We start from the raw sequence: 26,160 nt of genomic DNA, 5'->3' as shown, positions 1-26,160 counted from the left end.
CACATATATCTCTGGATTAGCCTTGGCTAGATGTCCTTTTACTACCACTACCACTAAAATAATAATAATTATTATTATTCAGTATTGTAAAATATTAATTTTCTACACAAAACGTTAAAAGCAGCAACAAGTTACTGAAACGACATTTCAAACAATTTTAAACGTTTTAAGTGTTCTTTAGCGCAGGAGACCTGATCCGATTCCCGGTGGGAGGTCATATGGTTCTGGTCCCACGCTATGCTGTAGGTCCATGTATTAATATGGACTCGTTTCTGAAAGAGGCACTAAAGTCAATCAAATCAATTCATCTTTCTCTTTTGTTTAACCCATACAAAAATTGCATCAACTATTCAAATCTATCTGTGCATAAATCTGAACAATTGCGCTACGTGCAAGAATTGATTTGCTGTCACAAATGTTTCATGTTTTTGAATGAAGTTGTTTAATTAAATCTTAGTTCTTGTCGAGGTTTCTTTCATCCAGATTTAATGTTGAGTGTTGTTTTAATTTAATTTTAACATAATATGCTAGATTGCATTTGTGTTGAAGTAGCAATTAGGAAACATTTGAATCAATCATATTAAACTCTTTCCAAGATGTCTTGCTGACAGAGCTAGAGCACTTATCTCTGGCGAATGGGGTCCCTGGTTCCATTCCCGGCCAAGTAAAGGGTCTTTCCTAGTAGGATAGTGAAATCGGCCCTTGATTCAAATTGTGTTGTTATTGACCTAAAATGTTAGTTTTGACCTAAAACCGCCCTCAGAAAAAGTTTTGATACCCTGCCCCACCCCTTAACCAATTCACGATCATGGTCACTTTTATATATGTATATATATATATATATATATATATATAGAGAGAGAGAGAGAGAGAGAGAGAGAGAGAGATAGAGACATATTTCTCAATTTGAGATCTTTTTCCTAGTCACCCCATGGATGTGTGTGTTTAATAACAGTTCCATTAAATTTAACATCCTCAAATTGCAACTAGTAATATAGCCAGACGTGGGCATTTTTATCATTGGCATAAGCGTGCATCAAGAATCCCAACTTTGAGGTCATTTCTCGTGACACCTTAGATAGATATGTTTAAAAATAATTTTATTGGATTAGTATCCTCAAATTAGTATAAAAAGCGCGATTAGAAATTTATGCAAGCGATTGCAATATTTACTATAGGCATAGTCTTTAGTGTTTTCATTAAGTTAGTCTCGTATTGAGATAAATATCTGTGATTTTACTACGAAGATATTTTTGAATTTACGTATTTTTTAACTTATTATTATTGTTGGCATTGCGTATTATTTCGTACCATATACTGCTAAAATTGCTGTTATCTTTTTTTTTTTTTTGGGCGTATGAGATGTGAGATGAGATATGTATTTCTTTCTATTGAAATTGAGATTTAAAATTCGGACCTCCTTTGTTGTATTGATTAGCTAGTTCTACCAATTGCTCACTTTTATTATTGACGTGAATGTTCGATTTCCATAGCAGCCACCTATCCATAGCACACTGCCATTAGCTACCCTACAGGGTACTATAGTATATTTCTTTGCGCGAGCACACGCACGCGCACATACACACACGAGTGCTCTGAACCATATTTGCTTGTTTTAAAGGAAACCTGTGACAGCACCATAATATATTTCTTGGCGCACTCTTCCCTCGCACATAAAATAACTGAGAACCAAACTTGTTTTAGGATCAGCCTTATTGACTTAAAAAGAAATGACATTGAATGCTTGTTGGTCTGCATTTTTGCCACGCGTCGAAGTATGTGGTAGCGATTAGTAGTTAATACCAACATCTTCTACTTAAGAAGGACTTGAAAAGTTTTCTTGTTTTAGGCACCCTTTTCAACCTCCCTTTATGCAACCAGTGGGAGTGACTAATGTCATGCCTCCGATGATGCATGCTGTGGGGATGGGCATCGCTCCACAGCAGCCTGCTATTAACATGATGAGCATGCCGGCTTTCCATGGAATGAGACCTGGAATGTGGCCTCAACAGGTAGGTTATTTTAGATTTATCTTCATACATCTGTGTCCGTTCAAAGTTACTCTTTTATCTTTTGCGCATAGAATATACTTTTTTTTCTTTCTATTGAAATTGAGATCCAAATTCAGATTTCGTTGTTGTGGTGGTTTAATGTTAATCTGTAGATTTTCTGTATTATTAATCTGACTGATTGATTAATCAAAGCTTAAAATGCCTTTCAACATTGAGATTATAAGACGGGACATAATTCATAGGAATTGTATCTGAAGTTTTGTATTTTCACCGAGAATTGAATCTCGGATGCCGTGTATAAAAGACACGTCCATTAGCCACTCTTGGCCTGAGGAAGCTATTATATAATGAGATAAGGGTCTCTTTCTGAATACTTGGATATCTGCTTTTGTTTTACCTGTAATAATGTTGGTTTATAACTTAGTAATCTTTGACATCGCAGGCAGTGTAATTATGCAAAATCATTGTGTCAAGGTAAGCTAGGTTAGGTTGTGAAAACAAGATCTTTACTATGTGAGAGTGGCACCATGGCATATTATTGGTTAAATTTCATGTTTTGTTAGTTCTCTGCATAAAGAAAAATCAAACTTGAAGGTAGAGATTTACACTAGTATGAATATTTCACGTTGCAAAATGTTACTCTCCTAGCGTTATATAGTATGAGCAAATAAATAAATACTCGTAAATCAAACTAGAATCTTAATTGGATAATCCATATTCCAATGTAATTTTGCATTTCTAGAATTATGCTTGTATTTTGTGTTCAACCATTATAATCCCGCTCAGGGCATGAATTCATCATTCACTTCTTTATCATTATTCGTTTCTCATCCTCTCCTTTAACCTAAAGAACAGAATGGTGGAACATAAAACTCAAAAATGAAGTTTCTTTCTTACAGGTTTCTGCAGTTCCTCCAGTTCGAAAGCCAGGAGGTACTTCATCGTGGCCTCAGGGATCCCCACAAGATTGGAAGGAACAACAGCAAAAAGAACGGGAGTATTTGAAACAACAGCAGAAACTGCGAGCGATGGGGTCTATACGAAAGGTACTATTTTTATTATACAGTCTATAACGTTCTTCGTTTTACTCTAAAGGCCTCCTCGATACTAATCTCACAAAAAAATTAGACTTTGTACCAGGCGCGACTGTACTATTTAATAGCAGTCATATGCCTTCTCACTGACAAGTACGAAGAAAATTATTTTCTTAAAATATATATATATATATATATATATATATATATATATATATATATATATATATATATATATATATATATATATATATATATATATATATATATACTTGTATGCCTAATGGAGAACGACTGAGGGTAAAATTTTGTTAATGTAATGTGGACCCTGCAACTCTGATATTGCTGACCAAGAAGTATTTAGTAATAATATGAAGTCACAATGTTTGAGGTCTTTCCCGTCAGCTTTTCGGGGTCTCCTCATTCTCTTGTCTGTCTGTAGCACTGTTGCAGTGCCTTCAAGTCATAGGCACACAAACGAGTCCATTTTAACATTTAGCGCTACATGTGTTAAAATCACGCAATCATTGACTTCAACATTTTTTGTACTCCCACTCTTGAATATGAAGTTATATGGGGCAGAAGAAATAAAGAAGTCGAAGCACATTGAATGAATAATTCATTCGCTTTAGAAGTAATCATAATTGAATACATTAATGTCAGTTGTAATACACATTTCTGGCGTATAACTACTTTCTGTATCATTCAGTGTTTACTTCATTAACGAACATATTTTCATAGTGTGTATTAATCTAACTCTAGAGGTTTTATTTAGAATCATGACTTTTTGTAAATGATTCTTTAGTCATGCTTTAGTGAATAGTGTAAAAGATGCCGTGAAAATGGGCTCAGAAATGGCCTGAAACCTTGTTTGCTGTGATGATTCTCAGCTCCTGTTGCAATATGGGAAGATTTTTAATAGTGACGTATCGTGTTTATTTTGCAGGAGCCTGTTAGTGCAGATGCTTTGATAGAGAACATGTTCGGAAAAAGAGAGAGTGTTAAACCAAAGAGCCAATCAGTTCCTCCTGTCAACAATGATAGCGCAGTTGCAAAGAATACTCACACAGGGGTAAGATTTTTATTTATCTTAATGCACTTGAAGTCACTATGTGCTCTTGACTGTTTCTTAAGAGTTGATGACCTTTTAAAGTCAATATCTAGATGCAAAATATCAAATCCGTATCATCTTTGTTCAAATCAGCAAATATGTAATAATTACAATTTCAAAAAATTGTTTCTAACAACCTAATATATATATATATATATATATATATATAAATGAAAGTGACTTATTTTTGTGACTTAATAACTTTCAAGCCACTCGATCGATCGCGATCAAATTTTGAACATAGATGAGGTTCAGGCCTGGGATGGCTTTTATAATTTCACTTTGACGCTGCAACTTGGGAGAGGAGAAAGATATATAAAAATGATTGAAAATGACCGATATTAGTGTCGAATCCATAGTTTTTGGGGTCGCTGAGATGAACAGTGACACTTCCGATGCCGTTTAAATCCAAGTTCAACCCCGCAGCTTGAGGCAAAGGGGAGATATATAAAAATGATCAAAAGTGGGCGATATTAGAGAGCGCTTCAGTAACATTAAAAAGTGACTGACTAACGGAACATATTATTCATTTTTCTTATTTTAACGCAGCAAAGCGGATAATTGACGCTAGTAATTGTATCAATCAAAATCCAAGCGAAACATTAAGTATAATCACTTCTATTTGTAAGTCAAGGATACGAAATAAAATTCAATAAATTGTGCTAAAGATAGTAAAAAGCATCACGCCTAGAAGTTTCACTTTCGTCCGGTAGGTGTCTCAAGCGTCGGAGGGTGTTTACTGCCATCTAATGGCGCTTAACTTTATCATTCTACGATTATTCATCTTTGGTTCAGTAGTAGAAATAGTATATGAACAATCACCTTAAGTTCACCGTTACCCGTGAAGGTGGTAACGGATTGACTCTAGTAATGAATGCGGCCGAGATCGCTTTACTTGTCTGTCGGAAAAAAAACAGAAATTTTTAAATTCGCCTCCGTTCAAGATTTATCGTGAAGACTAACGGACAGACGGACATACTAACCTTATCACCGTCTAAGGCCCACTAGCGTGATACCAGTAAAAAAAAAATGCAGACACAAATTACGTTGAAGCCCCTCAGTGAGACAAGAAAATTATCTAGTTGGTAATATGTATCTGTCAAATAATTTCAGATTTTTATTAGTGTTATTATTTCGTTACTTAACAAGGGATGAAAATTTTCGTTCAGAACCCAAAAATAGAATTGACATAAAAGAGTTTTAAGAATGGACAATAAACAACATAAGAGAAACTCGCGGAAAATCATACTAGATCTTAATATAAGTAAAGGAAACTCCCAAGGAAACAAGATTTTGCTGTAGGTATTTGTCCCAAAAGGTTAATCACGCTTTAATACAAGACGACAATAGACCCGGGTTCGATTCCCAGCGGATGCTTATGTGGTTCGGATTCCACGTTAATCAGTAGGTCCACGTCTCATATAGGCTCGCTGCTGTGTGGCTCCTTTGGAGGAAATGGATAAGAATAATTGAACAGCAACGACTTATCAGTTGATGGACAGATTATCAATATCAAAGGGAAGTGTGTTTAAGCTAATGACAAGAGAAATGATGCAAACTCGGAAAGAAATTTGTTTCGACCTCATCAAATCTTTCCCAGGAGCACCTAATGAGGCGTTTAAAGGCGTCATAACGTGTGATGAGACTTGGGTCTATCATTATGACCCTTCTTCAAAGCGTCATTCAATGCAGTGGAACCCATACAACATTGCTAGTCAAGAGAAAACCAAGGCTTCCCCATTCCAAAAACAAAATTATCTCCGTCTTTCAAGATCAAGATGGGCTCATGGTTATGGACATTCTTTAAAGAAAAGCTTCCATTCAGAGGGAAAAATACTGTAAATCTTTAGAAAAGCTAAAAAGTGCATTTACAACAAAAAGACCGGACCTGAAAGTCTCTCAAATCAAATTTCATCAGAACAATGCAAGACCACACACAGCGCACCAGACGCTGTTATAAATTCCTAGATATACTTCAACCAGCTGACAGTCCTGACCTGGCTCCCTCAGATTTCTATCTGTTCGGTGGATTGAAGAATTTTCTGCGTGGTAGAACATCTGAAAACGATAAGTTACTCCAAGAGTTAGAAGGTAGTTTCGGAAGGATGTATCATTTTGCTAAGGAAAACGGAAAGAACAGTTTACCAAATAGGTGGAAAGGAATTGTGGATATATTGAATGATTCTGATCTGTAGCCAATGATTGAGAGTTCATTTGTGCTGAGTACCGTTATTGTGAGTTATCAATTAGAAGTTACTAAGGATTGTGCATTACTTATTGACCAAACCTTGTATTTTTTTTTTTTTTTAAATTTTAGGGTATAATGACACAATAGTTAAACCTAAACGACAGCTGGCGTCACTGCAATTATACCGAGGCGTCATGAGTAGATTAAAGTTGTATTGTATTATTAATCAATTTCCTTACGGGGTTTTCTGTTAGTAATACATGATAATAAATTACAACATTGGTATGATCATGAAGCTTCAGTGAGCACAACTGCATTAACGTATATGTCATTTACGTTGTACTGTTGTACCATTTTTTTTAATTACGTAAACTGGAGAGATATAATGAAAACTATTCATAATCCTAATTATAAAAAGGAAACATGCCAATCTTTGCATCACGCTATCCTGGAACGTTATACAACATTGCTTAAGAGACGTGTGATATTGGTTACAGATGGACAAGGGTCACAATGTTGATTCCTTTGGAGGCAAGGAGTAACGTTTCACCCTAATTTCTAATAGTCAACAGAAACGCTAATAGGTGTCATTACGTGTGGGATTGCTGTTATAATGAAGTCTTCGAATAGCTACGTAAGGTATTGCGTTTGGAGTGGCAAACTAAAAGAAAAAGAAGTTAATTGTGAACAATTAGAGCTTTTAATTAAGCACTCTTTTAAGTAGCCTGTAGTGTACAGTGGGCCAAAGGCTTGGGCACAACCAGGCGCGGATCCGGGGCTATAGCCCCCCTTGATGCTCAGGTTTACACTGAATAAAATGGGCTTTAATCCTGCTTTATACTGGATAAAACTGCAAACAATGGTTTAGTCCCTCCCTTAATCATATCCTGGATCCGCCACTGGGTACAACAACGCGTGTATATATATATATATATATATATATATATATATATATATATATATATATATATATCAAAACTAACCTGTGTAATATTCCTTTTTAATGAATTTTTAGCCGATATTTCCAGTACGTCCCACGGGTTCTTCTTCAGAACTAAGGCTTAAGAATGTTTATGTTATAACAGTGATGTGAAAATACAAACTCTTAATTTTATGCACTAACTATAAATGCCACTTTTAAGTAAACTTTCAGTAAGCTCATTAATTCAATTTGGATAAAGCCTTTAATAATAATAATAATAATAATAAGAAGAAGAAGAAGAAGAAAAAGAAACAAACTGCAAAATTCAAAAAACGAAATGTGTAACCACCTACCCTAGAGCTCTCTACCTAATCATCTGAACGTTTTCACTTATCTGGCGTTTTCTTTCTAATAGTTGATTAACGTATGTATATGTGCTCAAATTTGATACCCAGTTGAAGCATATGTTCAGGTTCTATATTAAATAGTAAGCGTCGTATCATGCAGTATCTGTAGACCTTTCTTGGTTAAAGTTATTATTCTCGGCTTCGGTGTTGGAGGCCCGTATAATTCAGATTAAAGTCTAAACGGTAAGTTGCATCTCAACTTTGTTGCGATAGATCCAAGTTATATTCACGAGGGTAATAAATGTTAGAACCCGAAGTTAAAGGCCTAGGTTTCACGTGACTTCCGTCCTAAAAGTAGGATATTATAAGCTGAAAATTAACAAAACAAAACCAATCTTATGCTGGCTATAAAAAAAAAAATGTTTAAGCAAGTGAAATAATTAGGTGATTTAAGGTATTAAATCTTAGCAAAATCTAAAACATTATAATATATAAATTGTTATAAAAAATGTTTGAAATAATAGTTAAAACTTTTTTACTAACGTGTACCTGTTCTCTGAAGGATAAAGAACCAGTCTATCAGAAAGATAAAAGTAAACAGGAGAGTGGGAGTAACAGTAATATAGGTGTCAGTGTGATATCTTCAGCTCCTCAGTCAGCAACGAAAGAAGAGGTGAAATTAGAGAGTTTAATGATGGCCTACTCGGATCTTTCGTCCAGCGGGAAAGCCAAGACTTTCTCCAAACCCAGCGTCAAGGATATTAAGGTAAGATAAACTGCATATTTATGTGCAGTGAGAGTCGCATATGTAATATATTAACTGTAATGTTTATAGTTAGCAGCAGAGATGAGGTGGGGGAGGGGAGTCGTAACGGTTTCACCCGGGACCTAGTTTGCGCTTTTAATTACAAGAATTGTGAAATAGGCTGAGCAGTGTAAGGTTTTCGTAGTGTGCTTCTTTGTACTAGAGTCGTTCTGTGAAGATGCGAAGTGAGAATCTCTTACATTCGAGGCATTTAATTGATATGTGCTGGTATAATGAAGCCATAATTACTCAGATCTTGTAAACATGATATCAGTAATCCTAATTGTGAACCTGTCTAAAGAGCCAGTCTTGTTACCCGTGTGGTGCGTCTTGGAATTATATTTTTCCGCAATATTTTAGAAATTTGACAGTGTGCTTTTTGCAGCAGTAATCCTTTTCTCTGGATTACTTCTTCATTCTCTACATATTCATATTGTTCTTGTATAGGGAATAAAAGTTTAACTTCAGCTTTTAAATTCAAAATTAAGTAAATTAATACGTCTGTCCTCTAATTTATTTATCCCCCCCCCCTCCAAAAAAAATGGCGGCTATCAAACATTCATGGTACAGTGTTCTATATACTGATCATCAATTTTCAGAAGAGGACGTGGCATGCTAATTTACTACCTAGTCTAAGTGAAGTATTATGGTTTTGTGAAGCACGCTTTCAATTTACCCAAACCAGACAGTGTATCTATAGGATTAAAGGAAATTTCCTTTCGTGGTAGAGTTAAGGTTGTTGTAAAGGGACAAGCTTTGCCGATAGATGTCACCACAGTCTTCGTATCTCTCGTATGTATATTTTACCTTTTGACGAAAATTCACGATTTCTCTTACAAATTTCAACCTAGAGACTTCAAATTTTTAGAGAAGGAACTTCATAACGTATCAAAGGCAACAATCCGTGCCGATTTTTTATTTAGAATTTCCTTAATTGTTGAAACAGTTATATTGTTCAAGGTTTGGATCTTCATTTCAGCAATCAAGCCATTTCAACAACGAAGAAAATTCTAAATAAAAAATTGGCAGGGATTGTTGCCTTCGACGAGCTATGAAGTTCCATCTTTAAGAATTTGAAGTCTCTAGGTTCAAATTTGTAAGAGAAATCGTAAATTTTCGTGAAATATAAAAAAATACATACGAGATACGAAGACTGTAGTGACATCTATTGGCAAAACTTGTCCCTTTAAACCTACTTTAATTGGCAGTTGGCCATATATATAATCAATTTTTATTATCTAAATCAACTGTTGTCTTTATGCATTTAAATAACACATTAACTATATTTATGTACTCATTATTAGCTAAAAAATTAACGTCCATTTTCCATCTTGAGTGCATAATAATCGTAGATATAGACATGAAGTATAAACCATTATGTCTTGCGCTATCTTCCGTACGAAATGAAACAATACACAATTTAATGTTATAACTAACCCTGTGCCTCAGTATTTAACCATGTTGTATTATTTCGAGACTCGCTCTTGACTCGTTCTCGTCAGTCAGTCGATGAGCGATGAACACAGAAATCTGAGAATTCATATAGCTATTGGTACAATTCTAACACAAGTCATTAAGATAAAAAATAGTTAGTCTACATATTACATAAATAAAAAAAACATAATAAATAATTATAAAATCTTGACCTGAAAAAAAAGTACATCACGTGTTGAGAAAGCACCTAGAATACAACGAATATCAATCTTGCCAGTTCTCATTACTTTAATATATATATTAAAAATAATGTTTCAGACATGATCGCTATTACAGCACTTAAAAGCCTGCCTTACTAAAAATAATACAAAATCTACCATATTTCTTTTGATTGTTTTTCATAAATGAAAGGAGATAATGAAATGCAACTTACCACAATCATAGATAATGCTATTCTACAACAGAAAATATGATCCTGAAGAATTTTCAGTTTTGCCATCCATAGAAATTACAGTGTTGCCAGAATAACATCTCCCCCAAAATCTAAAGTTCAGGCTGCGACTAGAGGAACGATCTCGATTGCATTTGGTTACGTATCATGTTTTGGTTTCGTGTGAGCTACTTTTTAAATAACATCATTATTTAGTTTTAATAACTTTATGTTAAAACTATTTTGTTTATTACAAACTAAATACAACTATTATTTAAAAAGTAGTTCACAGGAAACCAAAACATGATACATAACCAAATGCAATTGAGATCGTTTCTCTAGTCGCACCCTTAACTTAGATTTTAGAGGCGTTGTTATTCTGGCAACACTGTAATTTCTATGGATGGCAACACTGAAAATTCTTCGGGTTCATGTTTCTGTTGTAGGATAACATCACCTATGATTGTGGTAAGTTGCATCTCCTTTCACTTATGAATAAACAAGCAAAAGAAAACTGATAAATTTTGTATTATTTTTAGTAAGGCAGGCTCTTAACTATTAAGTCGTGAGAGAATTCTAGAAAAGTGCTGTGAAGCCTACCAAAGATTTCGTCATAATTTAGATTCCTTTAAAAGTTTTGCCTATTAGAAACAGCACTTTGTAAATGAAAACCATAAAAGATCTTTGGTCGTAATTATTAAACAGATAAGTAAAAAACATTAACTCCGCTGATTGCGTTTGTAAGAGTTTTCTTGATCGGTTTCGGACACCTATGCTGTTACCTTGTACACTCATGTCCAAAATGATTGTCGCATATCTATAACTGACTTCTTGTAAGAATATAATGATTTTGCATTGTACTTTTAATATTGATACTATGTGTATAATCGGGAAACGTATATTTGTAAATTTCATACGAAAAGAATTATAAATACGAAAATTAGAATGAATAAAACAAAATGTTGCTAAGTGGACAAAAAAGTTTTATTTTCGTTTCATTGTTCCTAGTTACTGCTCTTTTGACATGAAATTTGCCACATACACCTCTTTGCCGATTATACACATACTAAAGTTATAAGAAATACCGGGCGAATTCGTTATCATATTATATTCCTACAACAACATATTTATAGACATGCGACAATAATTTTGGACATGAGTGTACATCAGATTAACCCACTTTCATGAACACCGAATCACTTTATAAACACATTTTGTACTTTTGGTGCAAGGATTGAATATTCGAAAGATCTCTTGTTACTCTTGTTCATTTATGCTTAAAAAAAAAAAAGAAAAAAGAAAAAAAGAAAGAAAAATGAAAGAAGTGATAATTTCACAACCCTGTATATACTTACAATATGAGGCTACTGTATACACTAACAATATCAGTGCAAAAACTTTTAATAAAATGATTCGATCTTCATGTGAGCGGCTTCACTTGATGAACAAGGCCACAGAACAAGTGGCTAACCTGTTAAGGAAAACTTTTACAGATGCAACTAACGGAGACATTGTTTTCGCATATCTTTCTAATAATTTGATTATAAATGTATCAATTTCTGTGTTTAAGTACCTGTATATCTCTGATCGTAATTGTACCATTGGGTGGAATTAATAATGGTAGTGTTATATAGTAAAATTGAAATTTACTATACCTCTTTATGCGTTGTATTGTATACCTACCTACTTGTAAACGAGAAAAAATAGTAATTCTGTCTTTCCTTTTAGGTTGTTAAACCATCAAGTGGCATAAGTTATACTCCTAGTCAGAAAGCATGTGATTGGTCCCGCGTGGATGATATTAGTTCTGCCTTTAACACCGCAGTAAGTTAAATCTTCAAATTATTTTATTGAACTATAACAAGGTTATGCTGTGACACTAGTGCGTGATAGTTATGCCTTTTAATTAACTTTTATAGTTTATGTAGTATTGCATTTGAGTTATTAATAAATCAGTGTACTTAATCTATTGTATATTTAGGTGATGATGATAGGATCCCAAACAGGCCATTAACACGGACCATTAGGCCTGGGAGTGTACGTGGTGTGTCACCACGGAAATTGAACAAAGTGAAGTAGGCAATTATTCCCGCCTCTACATGGGAAGAGCAATTTGTGCCTCCTAAATGGTAATATCTGAGTTGTATAGACGGTGTACATCAGCCATTGGCTATCGATTTGACACTAATGTCGATCATTTTTATATGTTTCCTCCCTTCTATTCCCCCTAAGTGTGCAAGGGGAAGGTCTTACTCCCGCTCGAGGGCTGAACTTAAAAGACATCAAAACTATCACCAGTCAGCTCATGGACTCCGAAAACTATGGATTTGACACTAATATCGGTAGTTTTCAATCATTTTATGTCCCCCTTCCTCTCCCCTTACGTATGCTAGGGGGGGTCTTACCTCGACAATACTCTTTTCCAAACCGTAAGTAATATGTGAATCAAGTTTAGCTAAAATTGCTCCAGGCGTTCCAGAATTACGGTTGAACATATATACTTTTATATGTAATAATAATAATTTTTATTGCATACTGGAAATTACAGACAGATCTGCTCATTTACAATTTCCATACAAAAAAAAAAAATGCAAATAACAAAAATAAACATAATACATAAAATACGAATGATACATGCACAGAAGAGAAAAAATCATGCATAAAACAAACATACATAAAAGAAAGTAATACTCTCAGCTGATTATGAAATGATTATATTGAAATGTATTTGTATATTGCTAAAATTATAATCAAAAATATCAATGACATTGTCAAAATCATTGGCCACTGATAAGATTTTATACAAAGGTACATCATTGAGAAAGTGAATAGGTTTAAAAATTTTCGGATTTCTTACATGATAACTGGTTACATACAGAGTTATTATTGATAACAAATTCAGGTTACCATGAAGAATTGAATGCAATATTTTAACATCCAGAATAATCCTTCTTTCAGACAGCCTTAATATATCCAACGACATCCTCACTTCATCCAACGTCATACCTTCATAACATTTAAACTTCCAGCATAACCAAGGAAGAAAAAGATTTTTCTCCAAAGTACTTGATATATAACGTGTACTTCTATTCCATATAATTGAACAATATTCCAGATGACTTCTAACGTTGGAGTAATAAAGAATAAGGCTGGTTTTGACAGAGTTAAAATCTTTGGACATCCATTTTAGGATGCCAAGATTCCTTCTCGCTTTAGAAGTATATTCTCAAGATGATGTTTGAAAAGCAATTTATTGTCAAAAACAATACCTAAATCTTTTTGTTCCGTGATTCGATCACAACCCAGTCCACCTAATAACTCAGTTTCACCGAAAATGGCTCTTGCCATTGTATTCGCCTGAGCCGCTCATATAAAAGAGTTTTCGTAAATCAAACTCCTTTAAGGCTGGTTTAAAGGGGCAAGCTTTGCCGTAGATGTCACTACGGTTTTCGTAGGTCTCATGTTTTTTTTTACCTTTCACAAAAATTTATAATTTTTCTTACAAATTTCAACCTAGAGACTTTAATCCATTTTTAGAGAAGGAACTTCATAACCTATCGAAGGCAACAATTTGTACCGATTTTTTATTTAGAATTTTCTTCATTGTTGAACCAGTTCCATTGTTAAAGGTTTTGATATCCATTTCAATAACGTAGAAAATTCTAAATAAAAAATCAGCACAGTTTCTTGCCTTCGATAGGTTATGAAGTTCCTTCTCTAAAAATTTGAAGTCTCTAGATTGAAATTTGTAAGAGAAATCATGAATTGTCGTGAAAGGTAAAAAATACAGATATATACCGAAGACTGTAGTGACATCTATCGGCAAAACTGTCCCTTTAAACCAACCTTAAGCATGAAGATTAAGAACTAATGATAATTTTGAATCTCATTAACGATAGTTTGCATGTCGTCTTGGCAATATCTTAAGGCTTGATGGGGATATATGTGTGTATCAGCGTTTTCTTATTTATTGATGTTTAATTATGTGCTAATAATACAGGGTGTTTCAAAATGAATATCCGGGTTTTAAGGTTTTGTAGCATTTATTACAATTAACTTACAATTATAAATAATACATCAAATGAAAGAGCAGTTCAAACAGTTTTGTACGTACGCATGCGCATGCACTGTTTCCTCTGTCTGGCGTTAGAAAGCGCTAGTAACAAAGATGGCGACTAGTGAGCAGAAAGCTTTTTGTGTTTTACATTTTGCAAAGACTGAATCTGTAGTTACAGTGCAACGTGCTTTCCGTATTAAGTTCAGTTGCAATTCACTAATTGATAATAACATCCGTAGATGATATCATCAGTTTGAAAACACCGGCTGTCTGTGCAAAGGGAAGAGTATGGAACGACCAAGAGTGACTGAAGAACGTGTTGAACGAGTAAGAGAGTCTTTCACCCGTAGCCCCAAGAAATCAATTCGGAAGGGTAATCGTGAATTAGCAATTCCAGTGACGTCTCTGTGGAGAATTTTAAGAAAATTGAGGAATTTAACAAAGAGGATTAAAGTAGTTGTCGTAACAAGTACTCCAAACACACTGATCAAGGTTTGGGAAGAACTCGCCTATCGACTCGATGTGTGGCATGTGACGAATGGTGCTCACGTTGAACACTTGTAGCAAAAACTGTTTAAGTTGCTCTTTCCTTTAATGAAGCAGTTATTAATTCTACTTTAAATGTGATAAATACTACAAAACTTTAAAATCCCGATATTCATTTTGAATCACCCTGTATTATAGAACATAATTTAAAACCTGTATTGACTTTTTTTATTTTTCAGACTCCTGCGCCTAATACGGCATCTCAGGATCCTTTTGGAGGTACTGCAGTTGGTCATGGCTATCCATCAACGCAAGGAAAAGCTCAGCCTCATACAGGAACCCCTTTGTCTCCGCCAGTAACACCGGCCGTAAACCATGTCCCAACGTCTCCGCCTCCTACTTTCAGTCTTCCCGTTTGGATCACCAATAAAAGTCACCTCCCTGCTGTTTACCTTCAAGTGTGGGAATATGTAAAGGATAACGTGGGAATGGTGGATACTACAAAGATTTTTTCACTGCTATTGACTTCCGGCCTACCCCGGGAAGTACTTGGTTATATTTGGAGTCTAGCTAACCATAAGGTACCTGGCCAGCTGACTGAGGAAGAACTATACGTCGTTTTGGCCTTAGTAGGTCTGGCTCAAGTAAGTAATATTATATTTAAAGACTACAGTAGTTGAATCTATTATTAAGACATTTTTAACAACAACTACAACTATTACTTCTTTTATTATTTATTTATTCTACTTGTTGGCAGGTCCTGTGTCTGGAGGTTGTTTTGTTCTCGTTCTTCCTCAAGTTCCGAACTGGATATGTTTCTTAAGCATTTATCTTTTCTTATCCCAATATTTTCTTTCATTTTTCAAATAATTAATTGATTGTGTTCTTCCTACTCCTCGCTTTTTGTCCATCTTTCCCTCAATGTCATTGTGAAGGAGACATTGTTCGCAAGGTGTGTCCAATTCAATTGGCTCTGGGGCGCGGTGGCTCAGTGGTAGAGCGTTCACCTCCGGTGTTTGGGGTCCCTGGTTCGATCCCAGCTCGCGCCATGTGGACTTTGTGGTGGACAAACACCGTGCTCGTGGGTTTTCTCGGGGTTCTCCCGTTTCCTCCCACTTTCTTCATTCCTCCATTTCATTCATTTCTCATCAATCACCGTCTCCTTTAGCCTAACCGGCATAACCCGTGGGACGTAAATCTTAAAGATTTCATTTCAATTGGCTTTCTTACAAAGAATGCTTGCTGAAGGCGTCTTCTTCTCTTTTCTACTCGTTTGTTGCTCTTTTTCTGTTCATTTTAGTTTCTCCATCTTCCTCCAACATCACATTTCGAAGCTCTAAATGTTTCTTTAACTTCCATTATGTCCAAGTCTCCAAACCATACAGTCCAGTGCTCTATGTATAGTACTTGACCAGCTTCTCCTTTAGTGTGATGTTAAGCTTTTCTAGTTATGAGTGATTTTCGTGTTGAATGATTTTAATTAAATAAAACAAAAATATTAAATGTGGGTCATTTAGTACACACCTACCAAGCTAGAAAATATTCAAATTAACAGGATTTAGTCAGGCTCAAGTTTGAATTATACGGTAATCTAAATGAAACTAAAATTAATAATCATGAATTACATTTATATTGTGTAGGTTAGTTCTGTCAGAGCACCGTGTAGATGAAACGCATTATTCATGCTTCGCAATCGAAAGATCCTGGGTTCGAATTCGGTAAACGGTCATTTGGGATTAGGTTTCTCTAGGATTTTTTGCCCTACCAGGATGGTATTGGGGTGATATGCTTAAGAGCTCCTTTCTTACTTCCGAAACTGTTTTTGTATTCCCCAATTTTAAGATATCTATTGTAAAATGGCTCCATTGGTATTCGATACACTAGATTTGACTCGGAGTCAATTTTTATTTTTCTGTCCTTATCTTCGAAACTACTTGTATTTTCCTCAATTATTTCATCAAAAACTGTATGCCTAGTAGCGATATACCGCCATAACTTGGCATGCGACCAAAACAATACGTAATATTTGTGTACATGATTATTATGCCTCACATACGAAGTTTCATCAAGATTATCATTGGAGTAGATAATGAATACTTACTACTAATGATGTTAACTTAATGTAACTGAAAAAAAAGCGTACCATAATGTTATTTTTAAAATTACATTTGACTTATCCTATATACTTTTGCAGTCCGCAGCAAAAAACCTGCAACATGAACATGAAAGTTTATTGTAAAACTACGCCTAACAGCGCAGGGAATCAACATAACGTCTAAGTGGCAGGGATCATGCCAGGAGAAACCTCGGCGTCCTCCCCTGCGCACTTATTTTGGAGCAGAAGACTTTGTCGTTTCACAATAAACTTACATGCTCATGTTGCAGGGTTTTTTTTTTTTTCACTGCGGACTGTACAGTCAGCAACAAAAGTTCTTTTCGTTCGATGAAATTAGTTTTGTAAATAACTTCAGCATGGAAGGACAATTTGAGTACAGTTTTCAGTAAATTAAAAACAATCTAATTTTCAGTACGTTCCAGCCATATCACCGTTGTACAGTCAGAAACAATATTAAGTATAGGTTGGAGCTATTATTTCTTATACTTCCAATCTATACTTAATATTGTTTCTGACTGTACGTTCCAGCCATACCACCGTTATTCCTAAAATAAATTTTACCAAACGCAAATAACTTTTATCGCTGACTGTACACTTAAGTGTAAATTAAAAAAAAAAAAAAAATCAAGTAATTGAAGGAAAAGAAATTTAGTAAATGTAATTCACCTAGGTCATACATAGTCTATATGCATCTATTATTCACTATCTCAAGATACTTCGTTATATATTATTCTAGAATAGCGAAAAAAATAATCGTTTTCCAAAAGGCTAAAGAGCCTTTCGCTAAGCTCACCTCTCTCCCTTTTTTTCTTTTTCAATTTTAATGATTAAAGACAACGAAGAACACAAAAAATGTAGAATGTAAGCTAGTTAGTATCTACTAAACGCTATTATATGAAATAATATTTTTTTTCAAGGGCTTTCATATATTGTATAATTTTATGACGGCATAAATTACGCACCTAAATTTCTGGCCTATAAGAAAAGGTATTAAAATAATTATTAGTTTATTTAATAGCATTTTACAAATACTACCTGCCTTACTTTCTGCATTTGTGTGTGTTCGTCACTGTCTTTAAATTATTCATTAAAATTCAAAAAAGTGGAAGTGAGTTTGGCGACATTCTTGTGCGTATTTTTCCATGCAAGTGAATGCCTTGCTCATTTATTTCAATGTCGTTTTGATTACACACATTTTATTTTGGAAACAAAAAGCTTTATACACAGTGTGTCTCAAAAGTCCCTGACATAGGGTAACTGTTATTATCAGAGTTACAACAAAATTTAAGAGGAAAACCCATCTCCAAATATGATGATTTCAATCTAAAGTGAAGGATTTCTTTTAAATCGGACTAGCCGTTAGTTCTGTAATGTTAAATGAAAATGCAACGTTGCCATTTACCTGAACTCACAACATGAGTGAATGAAGTTACTGTTTGAAATGGGGACTGGCCATCGACATGGCAGCATAAAAGACAGTAACTTGATTCACTTATGTTGTGGGTCCAGGTAAATGGCAACGTTTCATTTTCATTTAACATTGGGAGCATAAAGAGTATACAGCCCAAACGGCTTGTGTGATTAAAAAAAAAAAAAAAAAAAATCCTTCACTTTAGATTGAAAACAACATATTTGGAGACAGTTTTCCCTCTTACATTTTGTTGTTGTAACTCTGATAATAACAGAGTTACCCTATGTCAGGGGACTTTTGAGACACCATATATATACTATACACCATATATTGAGACACCATATATTCTTAGTACTATAGAACCTACCGTAGTAGGGTCAAAACTTCACTTAGGAACTAGTATGTGTCCTACCCAGATACCCATGTTTCAGAATTCTGCTGTACTTCCCCAACAATTTTTATAGAGGTAGTCGTTGAGTACTTCAAATGGTATGCCCGTAGCCAAACTCCCTCTATAAAAATTGTTGCGTGAGTACCGCAGGAATATGTATTTTCGGGTAGCGCACTTATTAGTTCCTCAGTGAAGTCTTGACCCAGCAACGGTAGGTCCCGCAGTATTGGAGCTATGGACCTTTAAAGTTCATTTCTTCATGTTCTCGGCATCCTATAACTCCGAAATGACGGATTTCTGCACCCAGTTTGATCTATACTTTCTGTCTTATCCTGGTATCAAGAATCATCTCCCAAACGTTGTCGGTGTTGTTTTGAAACACCCTATATATATAACAGTTTAAGCTTTCCAAGTATACCGGTTGTAATGACGAAGAAAATTGAAAAAAAATTGAATTCAAAATTAATTTGAACACCCTCATGTCTGTAAGGTTAATGTAGTGTGTTTGGTGCGAGAGTTCCGAGCTCGATTCGCAATGGAAGCTCATGTGATTCGGATCTGTTAGATTTGAGAGTTAAGTCTAAGCCAATATTAAGTTTGAGAGTGAATATATAAACTGTAACTGTGCCACTAATTATTATTATTATTATTATTATTATTATTATTATTATTATTATTATTATTATTATTATTATTATTATTATCCAAGACTCAAAATCCGAGAAAGCGAGTCATTTAAGAGAGTACGTTCCTTAACCCAAAGTTAGGTTTAAGCGTCCTTTGCACTGATTACTAATGAGATATTTATTGTTCTATACTTTCATATCCCATGTAAGAGCTTCCATGAACAATTCTGGTTCAATTAAGCCTTTAGACATTTACTTACATAATCAGAGATTCCACCTAAGAGAGAACGTACAAAAGATTCCTATAAACCAATATCCATCATGATTTGTTTCCACAGAATTTATATCCTAACAACTAACATTCAATATAGAGGCATGTGCAAGTCTTCTGTAACACATTGTGTCCGTAATTATTCTCACGTTAAACTGTAGCTCTTCGTTTCATCTAGCCTCAATGCCCAACGTGTCGGTAGACTCTAATCCCATCTGAATGATGAAATCATTGGTAAAATGTGAAATTAGAGATACACGGAAGAACTTCAAAAAGATCCATGAGGAAGCTCAGACTGGGATTGAGTAAGAAATCCTTCGTACCAGAAGTTAGGATACGCTACTGTGCCTTCGTTTTGTACGAGAAGAGCTTTAGTAGTGTCCTTAAAACCTAGACCTTCTTTAATGATATTGAAATTAAATATAGCATTGTTCGCCTATACTTGCCTTGTTAGTTTTATTGTCTGTTATTTAATTCCAGCATAATTATTATGTTTCATGACGTTAGATGCCGATATAAGATATATAGAGTACGTTGGTGATGCAAATTACAGTTCGCAATTTGTTTCGTTGCAGGGTGGCTGTACCTTCAATAATTTAAACGTACTGAATCTCATTCCTCAAGCTCCGCTGCCTAATCTCAATGCCAGTGTGTATTTACCCCAGTCACATCAAGCAGAGGTGCCTACCAAGCCTATTGATCAGCCGGCTAGAAATGAATCAGAGCAACCACCGAACGCGAAGAAAGAAACATCTCCCCAGGTGAATTCTTCGGCTGTTGTAGCAGATGATGATGAGTTTACGGATTTCCAGAGTGCTCAAACAGCGCCAGCGGAGTCTGGCAGTGTTGTGAAAAGTGAAGAAGCAAAAACAGCTCATTCACCTTCCCCGCCTGACACCTTCCATAACCCCATCTATCAAGAATCTCCTCCAACTTCGCCATCCTTGTCCTCAGCAACCGCTTCTCCTATAATGCTTCCCAAATATCAGACTTCAGGTGGACATGGTGTTGGCAGCCGATTAGCCAATTATAATTTAGGAACCCCTAAGGCCAGTGATACAAGACAGTTACTCAGTGTTACTGCTCCAGAGCGTCACTCTTCCTCTCCGGATGGTGCTAATGAAGATGATGACGATGAGTTCTGTGATTTTCAACAGGCGTTAGTATCCCATGAAAGCCCGAGCAGCAAGTACTTAACTAAACAAACAGAGAAAAACGTTTCGAAACCAGTTCAAACAACTTTTGTTCTTAAGGAAAGTGTAATTCGTACCGTTTCTGAGTCTGGTGACTCGTCTAGTGATGTGCAAACAAAGACAGAGGATTCGTTGTTGGTTGAAGACAAGTACAGTGCATTACGAGAGTTAGCGTTAATGGGTGAAAGTAATGAGACGTCTAATGAGCAACAGCAAGAATTAAAACAAGACAAAGATATTCATAGTAAAACAAATAATGATGATAATGATGATGGGTTTGGAGATTTTGTGACAGCACCAAGCGATGAATCGTTTGCAGAAATAGCCAAAGAAAGAGCGTCATCTCAGTTTAATTTTGCAGACAGTACAGGATTCACAACAAACAATAATAATAATATATTCGGTTCTTTCTCCTCGTTTTCTGCCAATTCTGCTACAGGAAATCAAGAATGGCGTGCAGACTTCGATGCTTTCAACCAGAGCACAGAGTCGACTACTGTAACATCTGTTAAGTGGGCTCAGGATACATCAGATAAATCCAGCGATCATAATATTCCCTCTAAAACAGTGACTGTGTTTGTGGACGAAGCTCCGAATGTTAAAGAAGCCAACAATGATGATGATGATGATGAATTTGGTGATTTCGTAGGTCCTGAAACGATTCCGAAAGAATCGAACCCAATTGAAAATCATCTTGTTCATAAATTACGTGAATTATCTCCTGAACAACAGTCAGTGTCAAGTCTTGAACTTGGGGGCTTTGACAATTTGTCCATTGGTGAAGGTCGTCTCGGAGATAATCTTTCGTTAGGCGATGGTCAGTCTGCACTGAGTCGGCAGGGTTCGCTTCCAAGTTTGGATTTGAAAGTGTTCGGAACAGGTGCAACGGAAGAAGATGGAGGAGAGTTTAGTACTGCTCAAGGATCGGCACTTCCAGCTCCATCTGTAGTTCCCTTGGTAGGGGAGAAATACAGTATCGAGCCGTGGGATTCTGCACAGGTTAGTAATAGCATATTCGATCTGAAATATGTTGCTTTTACAGGATAGTGAAGTGGTAATAGCATCATAATATAAACCCTTGCAAAAAAATTTTTTTTTTTCCTTTTCGCTCTAGAGTACTAAAGATCATACTATATATCATTTCCTACTTCATTTTTCTTTTATAAGTTAAAATTTTGTTTGTTTATAATTTTATTTGATTTTGTTATTTTCCTTTTTTATTTTATAGTATTTAGAAGCTAGCTTTCGTTATGTTCAAATTTTGAAGCTGTAATAACTGACTCTCTTTTATGTGTAACACTCGTTGTTTGCCCAATTTCCAGTAATTCAAAGGAAAGAATTGTTGGATATTTATTAAACTGTCTAATAATACAACAATATCGTTCTGCCTTCTGTGCGGAAAGATTGGGTTTAATTTCCGATTTAGAGCTTACACGGGTCGGACTCACCTTGAAGTTGAATAATAATAATAATAGTGACAATATAACTTGTGCTGAAAGAGGACAATAAAGATCAAATAACTGTTTAACAGAACAGTTCGTGGTGTTTCCGATTATGGCGTATTCTGATGATGTAAATTTAATAGGTAATGATAGGAAAACAATAGAAAGAAATGCAGAGGTCTTATTAAACGCTTGCAGGGACGTAAGCTGAGAAGTAAATGCAGGGAAAGCTAAATACATGGAAGTTCGTCGGGATCATAGTACTGTATATTATGGATACGTTAAAATATCAAATAATACTTTCGATAAAGGGATTCTTTCAAACATATAGGATCAATATTAACAGACCAAAACCATATTAACGAAGAAATTAAATGTCGACTAAAAGCAGGGAATTCATGTTGTTATTCAGATCAAAATCTTTTGTCGTCGCGATTCCTATCGAGGAATTCGAAGCCCAAAATATATAAAACGATAATCATACCTGTTGCTCTTTATGGTTGCGAAACATGATCGCTTACTCTGAGGGAAGAACGTAGACTGAAAGTATTTGAGAATAAGATTCTGAGCGAATATTCAGACCCAAGAGAAACAGGAATGGGGGAATGGCGGAAACTTCATAACGAGGAGCTACATAAGTTATACCGTTTATCCAATATTGTTAGGGTCATCAGATCTAGGAGGCTCAGGTGGGCAGGCCATCTAGCCAGGACGAAAGAAAATAGGAACGCTTTCAAAGTTTTAACTGAAATTACAATCGGAAAACAACCATTAGGAGGACCTAGGTGCAGATGAAAGGACAATATTAAGATGGATCTCGCAGAAATAGGAATACAAAGTAGAAACTGGATCCAGTTGGCTAAGAACAGAAGTCAATGGAGAGCTTTTGTGAATGTGGCATTGAACCTCCGGGTTTCATAGGCCATAGAGTTTGTTAGTTCGTGCTGTTTCGATTGATGTGCTGTGTAATGACTAAAGCATCATTCCATACTTAACGAGCAAGAACAATTTTCCAGATAAGAAGGAGGGAGAGTAGTTTGTTTCAACCTCCTCTCTCCCCGCATAAATAAGGATAGTTTGCTGGAGGATGAAAATTTTAAATACGTTATTTTCTCTGAAACTGCTCTAACGATTTTGTTAATTTTTTTGTAGGTCATTGTTTTATTAAAAAGCCTACAATATGTTATTGTTTCATTAATAAGCCTAAGTAATTTTTCTAGGCGGACGATTTTGTCAGAATCGACTCATATTCGTAAATGTTTCTGTAACAACTGCAGAATGATATTGTTTAGTATGTAGGAATGGAAGCGAGATTGTGCAGTGCGGTGGCCAGTATCTTTTCTTTATTTTAATTCATTTATTTTTTCTTTTGTTTGTTTAGTACTTTTTTGTTTTGGTTAGTTAATATTCCGTTATTTCTTGTGATTTTCTTTTATTTCATGAAAACAAATTTGGATGAACAGAAAGTATCGGGGGAAGTTGAAGAAACAGGATTATCAATGGAACACACACGAAAGCAGAAGGTAAGTTGCAAGAACAGAAGGGTATATTGTGACTAACAGTTCTGATAGCTGTTATTAATCTTAAACGAACATTGGTAATTAACCCTATCCAAAAATTAAACTCCAGAAGAACGATTTTTAACCTTAACACGATAAGAAAAAGAATTAAAATGAATGAAAATTATATTGAAATCATAAATATTACAATATTACTTAAATTATTTAAAAATTGAGTCAAACGTTTGTATGCACTTTCAGTTTTTGATTCATATATTAATGGATTTTGTATAAATCTTGAAAATCTTCAAGCTTTCTGGCTAATTTGAAATAATACTAATAATAATTATTTTTTCTGCCTAATTTGAAATAATACTATTTTTTTTAACGTATATGTTATACTTTTATCTTCTTTTTGACAAAAACTATAGCCGAAACCTTTGATATTGTTTTCCATTTAGCATTTCATAAACATACATGTTTACTTTTAGTAGTTTTATTTTAATTTGTAAAATGTATTTATCGTACAGTGTACACATTTTACAGATAAAAAAAGAAATCATAACAATAATGTTGTTTTAGATTTTTGTTTTCTTTATTTTATTCGTAGTGGAAGAAGTCGGCATGCAAGTTGAATGTAAAGTACCGCCACTGGGTCGAAAAATGTAAAAAGCTTTTTCAGGCCAACCATTCTGAATGGGGTTTTCCTGAGTTTTTCTCATTCACACCAGGCAAATGCCGGGATGGTACCTAACGTATAGATCCCAGGCCACTTCCTTCCTTCCCTTTCCTCGGATAGTGTGATCGCCGAGGGACGCCATCCCTCATACATGACGGGCTAACATGGCCATAGATGCCGAAAGCCCAGAAATCTCATTCCTAATCCTAATCCTAGTGACGGCCTAACATGGCCATAGATGCCGAAAGCCCAGAAATCTCATTCCTAATCCTAATCCTAGTGACGGACTAACATGGCCATAGATGTCAAAAGCCCCAAAATCTAATTCCTAATCCTAGTGACGGCCTAACATGGCCATAGATGCCGAGAGCCCAGAAATCTCATTCCTAGTCCTAATCCTAGTGACGGGCTAACATGGCCATAGATGCCGAAAGCCCAGAAATCTCATTCCTAATCCTAATCCTAGTGACGGACTAACATGGCCATAGATGTCGAAATCCCCAAAATCTAATTCCTAATCCTAGTGACGGCCTAACATGGCCATAGATGCCGAAAGCCCAGAAATCTCATTCCTAATCCTAATCCTCGTGACGAGCTAACATGGCCATAGATGCCGAAAGCCCAGAAATCTCATTCCTAATCCTAATCCTAGTGACGGACTAACATGGCCATAGATGTCGAAAGCCCAAAATCTAATTCCTAATCCTAGTGACGGCCTAACATGGCCATAGATGCCGAAAGCCCAGAAATCTAAATCCTAAATCCCGATTCTGCAGGTGAAGAAAGAAATTTTTGAAAATAATTATACCAATCACCGCTTTTGCCGTCAGGAATTTTAAGTTAAAGGATATGAAAATTAAAATAATTGAAAAGAGAGAAGGAATCAATCGATTGAATAAAAATCACGAACATAAGTTCCACGCAATTATTGTCAGTAATCTCAGATTGATTTAATATGGTGATCACCTGCTGGTGTAGTGCTGTGTTACTGACTGTGAATTATTATAATTTCAGATTGGGGATCGTCACACTTACGAATGGCAACGTTGTTTGCAAAGTTGCCTGACTCTCCTTCAAGCAGCGTATGATATCTTCGGCTCCATTACATCCGTTGAGGTAGTCGAAGAAGTAGTTTCCACTGCAGAAGGAAAAGACTACTTGTCAAGTAAGTTAATTTTTTTACTAATATAACATTTAACCTCAATAATGTTCCTTTTTATATTCCAGTACTTCTAACGGGTACTCTTTTTCGGGGAATAAGGCTTAATACTATCCTCAATGCTGGTCTTCACATATTACCGTTGTCACTATTGATTTATTGTAAATACTTCAATTTATGTTAAAAAACTCTTTATGTTAAAGCATTCCAAAGTTCTTTAAAATACATAAGTTTCATCATTTAGAACTGGACCCTTTTTCTTCTTGCAAGTGGTTACGAGTACTCAGGATGTCTATCGGTCATGAGAGTCACGAAGGTCACAAAATCAAATAACGGTCATGAAATTTAGCTTTTGTGTCACTATTTTGTTTTTATCTGTACAAATATAAGTACAGACTGAAAAATTTTGTTCTATAAAACATAAAAAGGTCACCACAAAAAAATGTCTATGATCGGCTTTAGACCTTACTAAATCGCAAGCAAAGTACGCTTCTGTCGCATGCATGAAAATTCGGCCTGATTCCACCTAAATTCACTCTTGAGAATG

The 26,160-nt window shown here is 35.3% G+C and overlaps 1 protein-coding gene across 3 annotated transcripts in view; it reads left to right on the top strand.

Annotated features, from left to right (window-relative positions):
• The window catches only part of LOC145694622 (synergin gamma-like), a 55,064-nt gene that overhangs the window by 6,478 nt on the left and 22,426 nt on the right, over positions 1 to 26,160 (top strand). For 2 of the 3 annotated variants that reach the window (XM_081771023.1, XM_081771025.1), the window contains exons 2-10: positions 1,850 to 2,012; positions 2,912 to 3,058; positions 3,993 to 4,118; positions 8,177 to 8,380; positions 12,012 to 12,107; positions 15,066 to 15,470; positions 20,217 to 21,833; positions 23,740 to 23,799; positions 25,469 to 25,619. In XM_081771023.1, coding sequence (XP_081627149.1) covers positions 1,850 to 2,012; positions 2,912 to 3,058; positions 3,993 to 4,118; positions 8,177 to 8,380; positions 12,012 to 12,107; positions 15,066 to 15,470; positions 20,217 to 21,833; positions 23,740 to 23,799; positions 25,469 to 25,619 — 2,969 coding nt within the window. The remainder of the gene's footprint in view (positions 1 to 1,849; positions 2,013 to 2,911; positions 3,059 to 3,992; positions 4,119 to 8,176; positions 8,381 to 12,011; positions 12,108 to 15,065; positions 15,471 to 20,216; positions 21,834 to 23,739; positions 23,800 to 25,468; positions 25,620 to 26,160) is intronic. The other variant, XM_081771024.1, reaches the window with a different exon arrangement.

Source organism: Thermobia domestica, chromosome 9, assembly GCF_964235325.1.
Source record: "Thermobia domestica chromosome 9, izTheDome1.hap1.1, whole genome shotgun sequence".
Classification (NCBI taxonomy): Eukaryota; Metazoa; Arthropoda; class Insecta; order Zygentoma; family Lepismatidae; genus Thermobia; species Thermobia domestica.
The sequence above is the reverse complement of the archived record's forward strand: the minus strand, read 5'-3'. Positions and strand labels throughout refer to the sequence as shown.